Source organism: Halichoeres trimaculatus, unplaced genomic scaffold (genome assembly GCF_033239565.1).
Source record: "Halichoeres trimaculatus isolate MK-OKI-2021-1 unplaced genomic scaffold, fHalTri1.1 fHalTri1_scaffold_23, whole genome shotgun sequence".
NCBI lineage: Eukaryota > Metazoa > Chordata > Actinopteri > Labriformes > Labridae > Halichoeres > Halichoeres trimaculatus.
In genome coordinates this window covers 2391280-2406996 of record NW_027437201.1, presented here as the reverse complement: position 1 = coordinate 2406996, position 15717 = coordinate 2391280, and the positions used below count along the sequence as shown (strand labels likewise).

Below are 15717 nucleotides of genomic sequence, written 5' to 3'. Positions count from 1 at the left end.
AAGTTCTAAAATCTTAACTGGTGTAACGTTTGTACCTTCATCTGACACATCAGACAACATCTCTGCCCTGCAGATATAACCATCCCTGATGGGTGCACCTGTCAAAGGGTGATAACACTCAATTAACAGGTGCATCACAGAGTTTTACATGATATGCATTTTTTTTTTCAAAATATACTTTTAAGCCAAAACGCTTTAACATATAATTTACGGCGGCTTATTGCAGTCACCCAGAAATAAAGAAAAAAAAACCTCCTAATTTTACGACATAACTCATAAAAACAGGAGTTTTTAAAATTTATTTTTTGAATTTCCTGCATTAATGCTATACTATCTACCTATAAGCAAACCTTACCTGTATTGACCACCTTCCTCTGGTTAGCGACAAAAACATGCATCAAGGAGTCATATAGCAGAACATCATGGGAAATTCTGTTTTTACTTGATAGTATCTTATAAAAACTGATTCTGACTCTGATTACATCTTTACAAAGTCACAAATTCACTGAAGTCCACCAAGAAGGCCGGCTGTCCCCAGAAGACGACTGAAAGAGAGGACAGGATGATACGGAGAGCCTCACTGGACAATCAGTCCAACACTGCAGCTGGATTAGCTCACCAGTTCAGTGCCCAACAGGGTAAGACTCTGTCTCATCATACAGTTTCTCAACGTTTAAAAGCATTTAGACTGAAGCCCACTCTGTAGTGACCAAACCTGACATTAGCAGAAAGAATCAAGGGTCTCCAACCTGTAGCTCCGAGCCTCATGCAGCTCTTTGACTCATTTGCAGTGGCTCCTTGTAGCTTTAAAAACATATTTAAATAAAAAAAATTTGTTTTTCTTACAGAGGATATTGATGATTAAAGACATTGATACTAAAAAAAAATGTGTTAATTTGTTGAACTAAATCATATGCATCACCTATTGCAGTAAACTGTCAATTTTGGGGGGGATTTGGGTTTTTTCAATTTTTTGAATTTCATTTTCTTTTTTCTTTTTTTTTGAATTCAGAAAAAATTAAATATTTTTAAAGCCAATGAAAATTTTTGAATTTTTTGCAAATTATTTAAATTCCTTTAAAAAAATACATTAAAAAAAAATCTAATTGTAGTAAATCTTTGAAATTACTTATTTTCTTTTACTTTATTTTTTGGAATTTATTGAAATTTTGGCAAATTTTCCAAATTTCAACATTTTTTAAAAAATATGTAACTCCTTGAAACGTCTTTAATTTTGCAAAGTAATGATCTGAATCTTTTCATTAACTTTTTTTATTTGCAAATTCATTGAAAATAAAAAAAATACTAAGACGTCACATGTACAATTCAATAAAAACAACAACAAGAAAAAACCCTTTTCATTTAGATAATTTTTCACCAGATTCTTACTATGTATGGAGTTTTTATACACTTCATTGTCTCCATTGTGAAGATAAAGTAGATTTTGTGGCTCTGGAGTAACTTTATCTAACTGAGCTGAGGCCAAATGGCTCCTATGAAAGTAAAGGTTGCAGACCCCTGATACAGACTAACCTTTGCTGAGGAATATGAAGAACAGAAGACTTCAGAAAACTGGTCCAAAGTTCACTTCGGTGATAAAAGCAAGTTTCGTTTGTTTGGGTCTCATGGAAAGTATTGTGTTTGTGGTGAAACTTGGGAAAGACTGAAGCCAAAGTGTGTGAAGAAGTCAGTGAAAGGTGGAGGAGGTGTTGTGGTATTGGGAGTGTTTTGTGCAACTGGAGTTTGGCCTCTAATACAGCTACAAGGCCAAATGAAAGCAAATGTGTATAAGAGCCTTCTTCAACATTTGATTCCTTACCTGCATTCATCAAACAGAAAGTGAAAAAACTGAAGAAAATGTCAGAAATCTTGTGTCTGGTTGTCTTGATAGCTTTGCAGGTCATTTTAAAAGTGTCAGTGTTATTTTCATTAACAGCTGAAGATCCTCCCAGGAGCTTTAAGGAGGAAGGCTGTCTTGTTGTGGTTAACCTGAGGGAGGACGGAAGGAGGAGGAGGATAAATGAAGCTCAGAGGCAAACAGAAGCTCCACTGACCATGAGGACGAGACAGAGTCGACAAGTGTGCGTCCTCCTGCCCAACAAGGAGCATCTGGACTGTACCATCAGAGTGAGTGTTCGTCAGTATCATGTCTTGTTAATAATGTGTTTTGTTGAATAATTGTCTAAAATCATGGAATGCTGATTGCAGATTTTAAGAGTCTCCATGCAGAGAACCCTAAATGTAATTTTTCAGGTGACAGCCAGAGGCCGTGAAGTGTTGAAAAGTGTCTTGAAGCAGCTCGGCGTCAGTGAGCTCCAGGTGTTGGGTCTGGCTGTTCTCAGAGGTCAGTCAGTGAACGTGTGGGAGTGGATGAGAAAATGTTTTCTATTCATTTACTCTGAGAGGAGGCTCCTTAATGAGGCGCGTACATGAGGCTCTGGTTTCCTGTGTTACCACTGTTGATGCTTGACTTTCAATCCTCAGATAATGAATACCTCTTCATTGATCTGGACCAAAAGCTGAGCAAGTGCTTTGGCAAAACATGGAACCAAGGATCTTTGATGGTAAGCTGAGCTAACATATGATGTGTTTTAAGGCTGACATCTTGGTTTGGGAGAAGATTTAATTTGTGGGGAAAAAGGTGAAATGTCTTTTTATGCAGATGACTTACTGATGTTATCTCAAACAGAACAAGGACTTTAAGAGCTCCTGAACATCCTCCATGATTACTGTAAAACTGGAGTATCAACGTTAATCAGGACAAAACTAAAGTGATGATATTCCAAAAAATAGCCAGGAATCAGACTAACAAACATCATTTGGAGTACATGTATGGCCTGGTTATTACTGCCTCAGGATGTTTTGATAAGGCCTTGAGTTCGTTGGCCAATAGAGAGCTTATTACTCTGTAAGAAGGACATTGTCTAAATGTAACTCCCCATTAAAATCTGAATAAAGACTTTTCAGAGTGTGTTGGAGCCGATCCTTCAGTATGAAAGTAAAGTCTGGATCTTTTAATTAAAGCAGAACTCTGGAACTCAAATCTAGTAGAAAAGGTTCTCGTTGAGTTTGTAAGAACATTTGAAGAGTCCACAGAAACTGTCCCAACCAAGACTGCAGAGCAGAGCTGGGCCGATTCTACGGTGGCCAGTGGGTGTCAGACCATTTGCAAAAGCCACAACACAAATGCAAAAATAAGTAAATTATTTTCTTTTTTAATTTTAGCTATGATAAAAAAAAAGGCTTCATAGGGGTCTCACCTTGTAATATCCTTCATAGAACATTTATCTTTATATTTAGTGGAAAAAAAGGTCATCTTATATTTAGCTTTATGAACCAATAATGTTAGCATTAAAGCTATATTTGTCATAGCTGAAGGTAAAAAAAAAAAAAAGAAAACAAAAATTTACTTACTTCACAACTTTTCTCCTTAACTTCCATTGTGGCTGCACCTCTGTTGTGTTGTAGCTGTTGCGTTTGTGTTGTTGCTTTTGCAAATCGGCTGACACCTACCGGCCACAGTACGATTCCCCCTGCTGACTCCAATCAAAAAGAGCAGCATTAGATTTACCAACCACCTGATAGAGTCTGAGCCAGACTCGTACAAACACAGAGGTTATCTAGAACACCCAGATTCAGAGCTCTGAACCCAGAGGAAAACACCACACTACAGGAAAGTCATTACAAACCCCCATTGACAGATATTAGAGCACAATAATAAGGACAGATTTTACCATCAGTGGAAGCTGGAAATTCAGTTCATCAACAAATTAGAATGTTATAATTTATTAGAGACAGAATTTAACTCTGCAGGTTATTCAACTGTTATTAAGAAGCCCTTAAAGAGACTCACTCACTAAATACAGACTCTCTGTTCAGAAACTGGCTGTAAAAACTGGGCGGTACAGAAACCAGGACAGGTAGAAAATGAGATTAATTCCTTATCATCTGTCCAAATTAGACAAATATTACTCAAATGTATAATTTCAAGCCCTGGATTTCTTCATCTCCCTGAAGAGGAGCAGATCCAGAAGATTCTGGGTGAAGAGAGCACGACTGTTCAGCTGTCAGCCCAAAATGTGACAGCTGGTCCCAGAGTTAGGCTTCTGTCATAGACAGTTAACAAGGTTTTATTAGGGAACAGAAACCATCACTGACTTTGTAAATGTAGGTCATTGTTAGTTTATTTTTTGTTCTTATTTTATTTTATTTAATTTTTTACTGATGTGATTATTTTTCATGCTCTTAATATGTGTTGGATTGCTAAAAGGTTTTTTTTTATATTTTTTTATTTGAACACTAGCTTTGGAAACATGTTTCTGGAATGAGGAAAACAAAACCTTCATGGTTATAAAGATAATTGAATTTGAATTTGAATGATTCTGTATTTTCTATCTGTGTTGTCAGTTTAAACTGATAAGCAAAGTTAAAAGTCAATAATAACTTTTCTTTGCCTCTATAATCAGGTCCCATTCATCCTGTTTCTGAGAGTGCAGTATTACGTGGAGAATGGGCTGCTGATATTGTAAGTTATTTAAAATCATGTGACCATATCAACACATTCAAAGACCACAAATGTCCTGAAACTCCAAAGTGGTTATAAAACATGCTCTCTTTGATTGTGTCTGTGTCTGATTTGTGTCTTGCAGCAGCAGCAAAGTGCAGCAGCTCTACTACGCTGAGCTGAGGCAGAAGGTGCTGGGCTCACAGAGTCGCCTTCAGGAAGCTCTGTTCTTCCAGCTTGCAGCTTCTGCTCTCCAATCTGACCTTGGAGACCTGGAGCAGAGAGAGGATGAAGATGTAGAAGAGGGGGATGATGACGGACGACAAAGAAAATGTTACTTCCTGCCTGAGGATTACTTCCCCTCCTGGGTAACAGAGGAAGAAAGTCATGGTAGAATCACAGGACTTTTACATGTTTGTATTATATGCGTGATTCCTCCTCAGCTGATAAAGCGCCGTGGACGAGACTTCCTGCTGCAGCATGGGCCTGTGCTACACATGGAGCTGAGAGGTCTGTCCCATCGCCAAGCCATCCTGCAGTTTATAAAAGAGGCCAACGGTCTGCGTGATGGAGCTGTCACCTTCTACAGGATGAGACAGGTCAGTCACTCACACACTCAGTGCCTGAAACAAACAACGTTTGCATCCTAAGCCTGGGTTCTGTCTTAGATGCTCACCCCTGCTACTTTTGCTCCCTGAAACATGCGTCTTTTTTCCTGTACAGGAGAAAAAACAGCTAAGAAGTCCAGTCCACCTTGGAGTTGAACTGAGAGGAGTCCAGATTTATGAGGTGAGTTACCCACGGTCACAAAAGAAAACGACAAAGTTCTGACTTTAGATTGAAGCACGCTACATGTGTCTATGTGTCATGAACATTAAGTTGTTGTTTGTCTCCTCAGGAAGTGGAAGGAAAGCTGTGTTTACTGTATGTTTTATTCTGGACTGATATTGACCGCCTCACCTTTCAGGTTGGCCTGAAATTCATTACTGCTTAAGCTTTTAAAGAGGGGGTATTGTGATTTTTTTTTCCTTTTTTTTAAATTTTGCTTTATACTATCCCTTTGGTGTAGTAGCTTTACATGATTTGAGGCTCAAAAAAAATTCCTCACACTTGTGTTTTAGATGACCCTTGATTCCGAAATGCTTCATTTTGGCTGCTGTCTCTTTAAGGACGCGGTCACACTGGCCATCCAAACTGTGTCATGCTCATGCACAATTGCCCCCCTGCAGAGCTGTTCCCCAGCTGGAGAGTACGGCCGGCGGTCACACTACCCCTATATGAACCAGACTTTAGCGGGTACCACATACGCGCACGGCTTGCATACATCATCATGAAGCTTCTGTTTACATGAAGTGTGATCTCATCAGAGTCAGCACAATGAGACACAGAGAGCACTGCTACAATTTTAGAGACTTTTGGACTTATATTAAGTTGTTTTGGCCCGACACAGCCCTCCAACACCCCCGCTTTGTTTAAAATGATTGTTGAGAGATGCGCTTGCGGTGATCATATGTTGTGAATCGCACGCGCTGGCCACGTGCTTGTGCTCATGCATGAAGTAAACTGTGCCGAAGCCCACCTCTTTGAAGCGTGCCGAAGCAGGGAAGGGAATCGTGCTTGAGCACGGCACAGTTGCGGTCACACTGGCCATTTCAAACGTGCTTTAGAGCTGAAGCGTGCTTAGGCACGGCACGGTTGGCCAGTGTGACCGCGTCCTAAGAGTGCAGTCATACAGGCCACTCCAACTGTACCCTAGCACACCTTAGCCCTCACTACGACCACTCCTCTTGAAACAATTTTTAACACAAGAGGGGGTGTTAGAGGGCTGGGTCAGGCCAAAACAACTTAACCTAAGCCAAAAGTTCCTAAAGTTGTAGCAGTGCTCTTTGTGTCTCACTGACTCTGATGAAATCATGCTTCATGATGACGTAGGTGGGCCATGCGTGTGCCTTAAGTCTGGTTCATATTGGGGTAGTGTAATCATGGACTGTACTGGCCTGGGAGGGAGTGGCACTGTAGGGGAAGCAAACGTGCTTGAGTATGACACGGTTTGGATGGCTAGTACGACCACACCCTAAGAATGCCTACGCCACAAACCCCCCTTCCCTCTGATTGGTCAGCCCTGCTAGAGCCTGAAATGCAACAACCAAAAATGTAATAAAATCCTAAATGTAATAATTTGTCCATAACGATGTAGCAAAAGTGCAGAGCCTGAAATATATTTGAAAAAAAAAATGTAATAACTGACTCAAAATGTAAGTCATTTCATTTTGGGTTTTTCTTTCTTTCTTTCTTCTTAATTGCATTTGGAGCTCAGCACTTTTGTTATATTTTGGGTCAGTTATTACTTTTTGGGTTTTATTTCTTTTTTTTTTTTTTAATTACATTTTGGGTTATTGTTACATTTCCCGTTGTTACATTTCGGGCTCTAACACGCCTTCTGGAGGTTTGTCTAAGTTAGTTTGTCACTTTTTCTAGGGAGATCTTTATACTATGATTTCATTACTTCAACAGGATATTTAGAGTATCTCGTGAAGATCTCATGTTTTTTTTTTTTTTTAACAGACCATTTTAGCAGTTTTCAAACAGGTTCAGGGATTACTACTACAGGTGAATATGTAGCAAATCTACATGATTAGCACCCATCCATCCAGCACTGGGAAAGCATTACACCCCTTTAAGTAAAGGCTCCTGTTACCTCGTCAGACACTTTTTTTAAATTCATGTATTTCATGTCCCTTTCTCTCTCTGTCACTCTCTTCAGGGCTGCAGGTTTGAAATCTCTGCTGTGGGCTCTCTGTGTCTCCCAAAGCTGGTTTACTACACTCCCTCTGCCTTCCACTCCAAACACATCCTGAAGCACCTCAGTGACAGTCACAGTTTCCACATCAGCACCAGAGACGCACTCAGCTACATCCAGCTGGAAAACAAGCAGGGTGTGCTGCCTCAGCTTCAAGTTACTCCTTTGTTAGAGTGTTGTAATTTCCACATATTTACACTTAATTACTGACATGCTGATAAAACAAAAATGTCCCCATAAAACCAAGGGTGGCACCAAGAGAAGATTCTAAATCAGCTGATGAAACTAAAGTATCTTGTCTTCAGGCTTCATTTCTATCTCGTGCCAAAAAATGATGACATCTCAAACTTCTTGCTCAAAGACGTCATTTTCCTTTGCTCTGTTCCTCTGCAGCTTGTGAGCTCTACAAAGAGGCCTACATCTGTGACACAGCACGCCTAGCAAAGCGACTTCAATGCAACAACAGTTTCACGTCCTGCTTGACTGGCTGCAGCTTTGCAGCTGTAACAGCTGCAGCCAGGTCCAGCCAAGAAGAAGAAGAAGAAAAGGAGGAAGAGGAAGTATCATACATAGGTGAAAAAAGCATGTTCCATAACGTTTATAAAACTGACTCATTTAACAGCCTTCAAGTATCATTTTACTGTTGGTGTTGATGTTTTGGCAGAGTTTGAGATGTGTGTGGACGACCCAGAGGAGTTAATTGTTGATGACCCAGCTGAGGTGTTGTGGCTGGCTGAGCTGCACCCTTGTGTTTCTATATCTGCACCTTCATTGCTCCCATCTCCTCACTGGGCAGGTTGGTCCACAAAAAAAAACATTAAAAATTAAATTTAAAGAATTTAAAATTACTCTCAGTCTCTAATTGTATCCCTGCTTCCATTTTCAGCTGTTACCATGGAAGTGAAACAGGTGAGCAGAGTGCAGTTTCCTTTGATTGATCACTTCCAGCCTCGTCCTGCATCAAAGGTTTTAGTGCTTTCTCTGATCTCTGTGCAGGTTCTGAGGAGGAGAGCTGATGAAGGTGTTTCTGTGGACTAATGTTCCGCCGGAGGCAAAACACAGGCTTCATTATGATCTGCAGACTAGGATAAATGTAACAGCTCAGGTGATCATATCACTTTTTAAATTAGAATCACATACCTGATAAAATGTGCATGTATATAAAATAAATTATGCAATAATTGCTGTACGTCCCTGGTGTAGTGGCAGCTCAAACACGTGGCTTTAACATACTGAGAAAGAATAAAACGGTTGTAGAACTGAATCAATTAAAAAGGATCTGCCTCCATTAAAAAAATGTTAGACAATTACACATGTGGAAACTAATACCTACTGACTCTTGCTGGATATGCGAGGAGGTAGCACCTCTATTTTTCATTTCCTCTGGACATGCTCTGCAATTAAAGATTGGTGGGATGTACAACAAGTAATTTATGAGAAAAGGGAACTCTAACGCTGCTAAACTGGCTACTTTTGGTTCGACAACAGAACTTAAAGACTGTGGCTTGTCCTCTTTCGGAAAAAAACAAAGATTGTCTTGGCTCTTGCCACAGCTAAAAGGATACTGCTGAGACTGCTTATGCAGTATGGGCCACAACTGTGGCTTAAACAGCTCATGAGAAAGCAACACATTTTCTGTTGGACAAGCTTGATCAATATATGCTTACATGGGGCTCTTTCACTGCTTGGCTTCAGGGTCTGTACATTAGGAGGTCAATTTAGTAGTTTGATTTATTTTATGGACAGATGTATTATCTAATTACATTTTGGTTATTACTTTATTTTACTTTCAGTTGCTTTTTGTTGTTTTATTTCATTGCTATTTTGTTGTTCAAGTCTGTGTGCCTCACTTTGTATGTTAAATGCATGATCTATGTGGGATATAGGAAAGTGGGTTTGTTTTGTGATGCCATGTTGAAAAAAAAAAAACAATAAAAAATGTTGAATTTTAAAAAATAATGTTTGCACTGTACTTAAATGAAGTAACTTTTAGATATAACATATACACATTTTGATTTTATAAAAATAAATGCATGCTTTGGGCTTCATTTATTTATTTATTTTATGAACGTGCATTTTGGACAGAGCTGTGTCGTCATGTAGACAGCCAATCAGCGCGTCCAGCTGTGACCAAACACGGAAGTAACTCAGACGTAACGAAAATAAAAGTCTAGGCTCATCAGGTGCCACAAAAACGCATTTAAAACATTATTCCTCATGTGAGAACTCAACTTCTTTTACAAATAAGGTCACATTGTGAGCTGACAATGGCTTTTTCTTTGTTTCGATTCACCGTACCGCTTTGTATTGCGGTTGTATCTGCAGCTGTCGCCGTCATTGGTCAGAACTTGGGTAAGTTGATTTAATATAAAGAAGCTGAGTGTTAAATTTGAGTTAGGGTCTCTGTAATGTAAGCCTGAAGAATAAGAGTACACGTGTAGCTTCCTGAACTTCAACTGGAACAGTTAACAGTGTAAAGTTGACTAACAGCGCCCTCGTCCGGGGTATTTCCGCTTTATGTATCTTGTGTAACACCGACTGCTCCCCACATAGCGATGCCGCCCCCTGTGCCCGCTGTCCTCGGTGTGTGCTCTCTAGCCGGGATGGCACTCTTATGGAGGGACATAAGCTCGAAGATGAAGGGTGAAAACCGGACTTTTGGCAGTCTGCTCAGTCAGTATCTGGCGGTGAAGGGTGTGGGCTGGCTGGGCAGGCGGCAGAGACGGAAACTTGAAGCCGACACTCTGAATGTGAAGCAGGTTCAAGAGGAGACGCTGCTGAAGCGCCTGCGTAAAAATGCTAACACATGTTATGGAAGAGAGTACGACTTCAGCTCAATGGCAGGTGAGGAAACCTAAGTGCATGTTTTGTTTATTACTTGTTATTTAGCTGCATTGTTTTGCCAGATAAAGACCAGAGAGTGTTAGAAAATCTGCTGTGGTTTGTCCTCTGAGCCGCCGTGATGTAACGTTAAGTATTGTGTATGTAATCATCTCTGTAAGCATGACAGGAGTGCCATTTCCATGTATTCCTACAATATAACCCAAATATACAGTAATACAATAGTTTGTATTTTTCTCAACTTTATCTAGCTGTCTCACACTGAAAAAACTGAAATCTTATCACATGTTTTGTCTTATTTTCAGCAGAAAATGTCTTTGTAGACTTAATATGAGCCAGTCCAAAAAAATGTCTAATTCAAGTTATTTAAAGACAAAAATCAGGTCTGAATTACTTGTAACATTTTTTTTTAAACTGCCACTGGAACAAGAGAGAAGTTACTTGTATTGAGACATTTTTCTAGTTTTAAGCAAATTCTCAAGCAAATTTTTCTTGTTTCATTGGCAGATTTTTTTTAGTTGTTAGAAGCAATTCAGAGCTTATTTTTGTCTTTAAAATCTTGAAACAAGACATTTTTTGGACCGAACAGTTAAATATGGCTCATGTCAAATATTACAAAACATTTTTACGTAAAATAAGACAAAAACAGATTTCAGTTTTTGCAGTGCAGGTCGATACATTACCTCCACCCATACACAGATTTTAGTCAACTAATCCTTTGTTTATATTTTTCAGTGGCTCAGAAGTCTCCTGTTAAAAATAATCTCACATTCAGTGTTTTTAACAGAAAACAAATAACTAATTGTATTGGCTGTGTGTCAGACTTTTCAAAAAGTGGAAATCCCATTTTTCAACATGTGTTATGAAACATTTTTTGTTCTAATTGTTAACTAATGGAATGACATTGTGTCAAGTCTCTCTCAGAGTTGCAGTTGACATTGAACTTGTCTTGTGTTTCTCTTAGACAGTAAGGTATTCCGCGCTCGCCACCCCATCACTACATATGAACACTACCGTGATCTCATCAGGCGCATCGCAGCAGGAGAGGAGAACGTGATCATCGCTGAGAAACCGCTCATCCTTGCCATGACCTCAGGGACATCAGGCTCCAGCGCCATGCTGCTCAGCACCAAAGACACCAACACTGAGTTCTTCCTGCAGGTGAAGCTAGAGTAGACTGTTAGTTTGTCTCTGGCTGTGATATAGAGCTGCTTTCATCACGTTAGCGGTTTGTGTCCTCGACCAGGGAGTAGCTGTCTGTTTGGAGGCGATGAAGAGAGTATTTCCTGCGACTGACAGCCTCCAGCGCACCACCAAGTTCTTCTACACTCCCACTTTTCGTCAGTCTGAGGCTGGTATTCCGATCGGACCAAACTCCTCCACCCCAGCCTCCTCCCGCCACATGCTCAACCTCTACACCACCCCAGCACCTGCTTTTGAGGTACAACTGATCTCTTTGCTGTGTCAGCTCTGACTGACAGGTGTGAAATGCAAGATTCAACTTCTGTCAGTTTCCTTAACATCTATTTAATTTAAGTGTAATGAAAGATTTCTGTGTTTGATGTATTTCAGGTTCCCAGTGAGAAGGACACCCTGTACCTGCATCTCCTGTTTGCTCTCAAAGACAGCAGTGTGGGGACGCTGGAGTCCAACTTTGCCTCCACAGTCTTCTATGCTTTCAGTGCGTTACAGGTACAGCGAAGCTAATATCATGGTTAAGTTTGTTTACCTCTTTTTTAAATATTTGCCTGACATTGAAAATGTTATGAATCTTATCATAAAAAGTGACCTCCTTAATAGTCTCATCCTTTGTGCATATCAAGCTGTGTCCACCTCTGAGTAGGGCTGCACGATTATCACAATCGCAATCGCAATGTCAGCACATGCAATTCAGATTTTTCTCCATGATAACCAAGCAAGTCTGTAGACTCATCATGACACAACTTTTTTTATTAAATCGCAAGCACAATCGCAATCGCAATATTGTCCACCTAATCGCAAATCGCACCTTTTCCCCAAATCGTGCAGCACTTCCTCTCAGTGAAAAGGGATTAAAAATCAGTAATCTGGTGCCAGCCCAATTAGTATAATGAACCTAAGATTGGAAAAGTAATTTCCAAGCAGTTGATCTTCCCTCCGTCCCACAGGATCGCTGGCAGGAGCTTGTGGCAGACATTGAGCAGGGAACGATCAGCGCTGCTCTGGCTCTGGAGCCCAAAGTGAGGTCGAGACTCGAGGCTCTGGTGAAGCCAGACCCACAGCGGGCTGCTCAGCTGCGGGCCCACTTCCAGGAGGGCTTCTGTGGGATTGCTAAACGCCTGTGGCCTCACCTCCACCTGGTGCTGGCTGTTGATTCAGGGTCCAATCAGATCTATGGGGACATGTTGAGAGAGCACTACTGCAAGGGAGTGCCTTTCTATTCGCCATTTTATGCTGCTACTGAAGGTATGAACCCCTGATACAGTGAGTCTGAAACCCTGGTACTTGATGTATGGCTCAGCTGACGTTCTGAATGACAGTACGTAGTTATTACTGTGACTAGCTCAGTGTAAGCTCTGGATGTGTTTTTGTGCCCCTGCAGGTCTGATCGGGGTGAACCTGTGGCCTGAGGAGCCAAACAGACGCTACCTGCTGTGTCCTCGCTCAATGTTCTGTGAGTTCCTACCGGAGAGCAGCCTGGAGGATGAGACGCCTCCCACTCTGCTGATGGAGGAAGTGAAGGAGGGTCAGAGCTATGAGCTGGTTGTCACCAATGCTTCAGGACTCTTCAGGTCAGGTTGACACCCTACAAAAGATCTGAGGGCGCAGTCACACCAGCCAAACAAACTGGATTTTAGAGTTGAAGTGTGATGCTAGCGGTATGGATTGCCAGTGTGACTGCGTCCTTAAGGATAAAGTTTTTCTCAATGTTACCGGACTTTAAGTGATACTCCGGGATGGAACAAGTTGGCTCCCATCACAAGGTTTAGGGCAGAAATGACCCCTACAGCAGTGATTTTGTGCAGCAGAAGCCCAGAGCGCTCGCACCAAACACCCCCTCCCTGCTCCTCTGCCGGTTTCCACTGCACTCAGACGGGGCATATTTTAACAAAAACACAAATAAACAGACTCCCACCGAAAAAATCTGATATCTGTCTGCATTCAGGCTTTATTTAGAGAATTTTCAGCGCGTTACTTTCACACAAAAACACCGCTAAATAAGGCTCTAGTTCTCATCATGTCGTAAAACGGCGCTACCTCCGCTGCAGAGCCACAGCTGGCTGAGGCGTTCGCCGCTTAGTGTATCAGTGTAGAGGAAACCGTCTGAGGAGCAGGGAGGGGGTGTGTGGTGTGTGTGCTCTGGGCTTCTGCTGCACAAAATCACTGCTGTAGGGGAAATTTCTGCCCTAAACCTTGTGATGGGACCCAACCTGTTCCATCCCAGAGTAACACTTTAATAGAAATAAAATGGTTAACATCTCATATTTGGTGATGTCCTTCTTTAATCTCTAGACTCCAACAGACAGTGAAGGAGGTTTTTGTTTATGCAGCTGTTGCATCAACGACTTTTGGTCGCTGTGTTTCAGGTATCGCATTGGAGACATAATAAAAGTTGTTGGATTCCACAACCAGTGTCCTGTTGTTGAGTTTCAGTACAGGTACATTTTGCCATCACATGGTATTTCATCTAATGCTAAATCAAAGTGAATGTTGAACTTTCTCATTTCTTACTTGTTTCTTTTCACAGACGGGGTCAGATGTTGAGCGTTCGAGGGGAAAAAGTTTCAGAGGCTCTGTTCCTTGATGCGTTGAAGAAAGCGGTTTCTCAGTGGCCAGGAGCTCAGCTGGTGGACTACTGCTGTGCTGAGAGTGGCATCATGGGTAAGATTTTACACTGATACTCCACTGACAGGTCATCAGATCTACCCGCGACGGCCTGTCAAATCTCATAGTCAGACTGAAGAGACAACACTTACCATGCTCATCAGGGGTCATGCTGTGACTACCTGTGTGCTTCCACAGGTCTTTATATGATGTAATGAATGCGAAACAATGAGTCCACTAGGGGGCGCTCAAACAAACTCACTTTGTACAGCCCTCTGCTTCTCCTTTGTTGCTGTAAGCTTCTAGAAAACTTGCACGATTATGGATTAAACAAACAGAGAAAGTAGGCAGATTAGATTGAGATCAAAATTGAGTTAGTGCATGAAAAGAGCAGAATGAATAAAAAACTCCTGAGACTTGACAAAAAAAAATCACTGTCCCTCATTTATCAAAAGAGAATGAGTCAGTGTGACTGATATAAACCTGTCCCCTCCATATTGTTACAGGAGATTCAATAGGAGGCTCAGATCCTCACTACCAGGTCTTCCTGGAGCTGAAGGGTGTGAGGAACCTCAGTGAGGAGCAACGATACAAGGTCAGAAAATCCCATGTGAAGCTACGACAGTGCGCAGATTTATTCCTCCCCAGGCGTCACATCTTCGTGTCTCTGTTTCTGTTCCAGCTGGACGTCTGTCTCCAGCAGGACTCGCCGGTTTATAAGTCTTTCCGCATCAAAGGCAGCATCGGGCCAATGAGGGTGCAGCTGGTGGCGGAGGGTGCCTTCAAGGAGCTTCGTAAGCACATGATGGCCTTCTCCAACACTTCCCCAAACACTTTTAAAATGCACCGAGTGCTGCGGAGGAAAGAGTACGCTGACTTCCTCTTGGGAAAAACTGTGTCCTGAAAGCTGCGCAGAAACAGACTGTGGTTAGCGCTCGATGAATGAAAGCTCAACATGTTTCATCAACCAGTCATGGGTAGGCTGATAACTTGTGCCAACATGCTCTTGTATTTATTTTGATATTAAACTGCACTGCTGAACTGTTAACTGTCTCATTTAACAGTGAATTACAGCAACATATGTTCATCAAGCTGTGGCTTCATGTTGTTGCTCCATCAGCTCCTGAACGATCCTCGCAGAAAGTTTATGTCAGGCGGCAGAAAAAGCCTTCAGTGTCTTCCTCAACAGCTGAGCGTAAATGTTTTCACTGTGGCCACATTCATTCAGCTGACACCATCTGGTGTCTGTGAATGTTGTAGCAGCACCACGTTCACATCGTCCCAGGGGTGCAGTCACCTGGGAAGATTAAAGCAACACTTAGCAAGACTCATGTTCTCAATTAAACTGTTCTCTTGCTTTTGCCTTAATGCTGAAAGTAGACTGGAATGGAAAAGAGAGACACATTCAACTGCACTGTACCTTTTTTTTTTTTGGCAAAACCTTTATGCAAAGCAAACAAAAGAGACAATTAGACTTCATGAGTGATTCTATAATGAGGGGTACATGTCAAGTCCATGGGGTAAACTTATCAATTTTACTAAAAAACGATGTCAAGCAATGACCAGTTTTACAGTGGGTCATTTGGCTGATATTTCACATTCTTTTAATACAGATAGTTAACAGAGTCTATCATTTGTTGAGCAGAAAATGCTAATCATGACTTTGAATTTGCAGTTTTTGTGCTGTCCGATTTCTCAAAGGTCAAGTTTGCTCTTCAAAATTAACACCAGAATATATGTTTGTTTTTTCATTTTAGCATTATTTCTT

The 15717-nt window shown here is 41.2% G+C and overlaps 2 protein-coding genes across 2 annotated transcripts; both read left to right on the top strand.

Annotated features, from left to right (window-relative positions):
- Positions 1–392: 392 nt before the first annotated feature.
- Positions 393–9178, top strand: LOC141785406 (FERM domain-containing protein 6-like). The gene is made up of 14 exons (XM_074663727.1): positions 393–638; positions 1937–2127; positions 2254–2344; positions 2485–2564; positions 4467–4525; positions 4650–4872; positions 4948–5103; positions 5228–5293; positions 5403–5471; positions 7269–7440; positions 7698–7877; positions 7969–8100; positions 8191–8213; positions 8301–9178. Exons 1-14 carry the CDS (start codon positions 563–565, stop codon positions 8340–8342), a joined length of 1560 nt encoding a protein of 519 aa, XP_074519828.1. The 5' UTR covers positions 393–562; the 3' UTR covers positions 8343–9178.
- A 267-nt stretch (positions 9179–9445) lies between these two features.
- ghdc (GH3 domain containing) lies at positions 9446–14940 on the top strand. The gene is made up of 11 exons (XM_074663261.1): positions 9446–9656; positions 9858–10148; positions 11110–11306; positions 11392–11586; positions 11718–11837; positions 12293–12590; positions 12727–12916; positions 13712–13783; positions 13873–14006; positions 14456–14544; positions 14632–14940. The coding sequence occupies exons 1-11, from the start codon at positions 9572–9574 to the stop codon at positions 14851–14853; spliced, it is 1893 nt and encodes a 630-aa protein (XP_074519362.1). The 5' UTR covers positions 9446–9571; the 3' UTR covers positions 14854–14940.
- Positions 14941–15717: the final 777 nt, after the last annotated feature.

Coding starts and splice junctions, on each gene's coding strand:
- LOC141785406 (XM_074663727.1), top strand. CDS start 563: ATGATACGGAGAGCCTCACTGGACAATCAGTCCAACACTGCAGCTGGA. Junction 2,565..4,466: donor GGAACCAAGGATCTTTGATG/GTAAGCTGAGCT, acceptor CTCTATAATCAG/GTCCCATTCATCCTGTTTCT. Junction 5,294..5,402: donor GAGGAGTCCAGATTTATGAG/GTGAGTTACCCA, acceptor TTGTCTCCTCAG/GAAGTGGAAGGAAAGCTGTG.
- ghdc (XM_074663261.1), top strand. CDS start 9,572: ATGGCTTTTTCTTTGTTTCGATTCACCGTACCGCTTTGTATTGCGGTT. Junction 11,838..12,292: donor ATGCTTTCAGTGCGTTACAG/GTACAGCGAAGC, acceptor TCCGTCCCACAG/GATCGCTGGCAGGAGCTTGT. Junction 12,917..13,711: donor AATGCTTCAGGACTCTTCAG/GTCAGGTTGACA, acceptor GCTGTGTTTCAG/GTATCGCATTGGAGACATAA.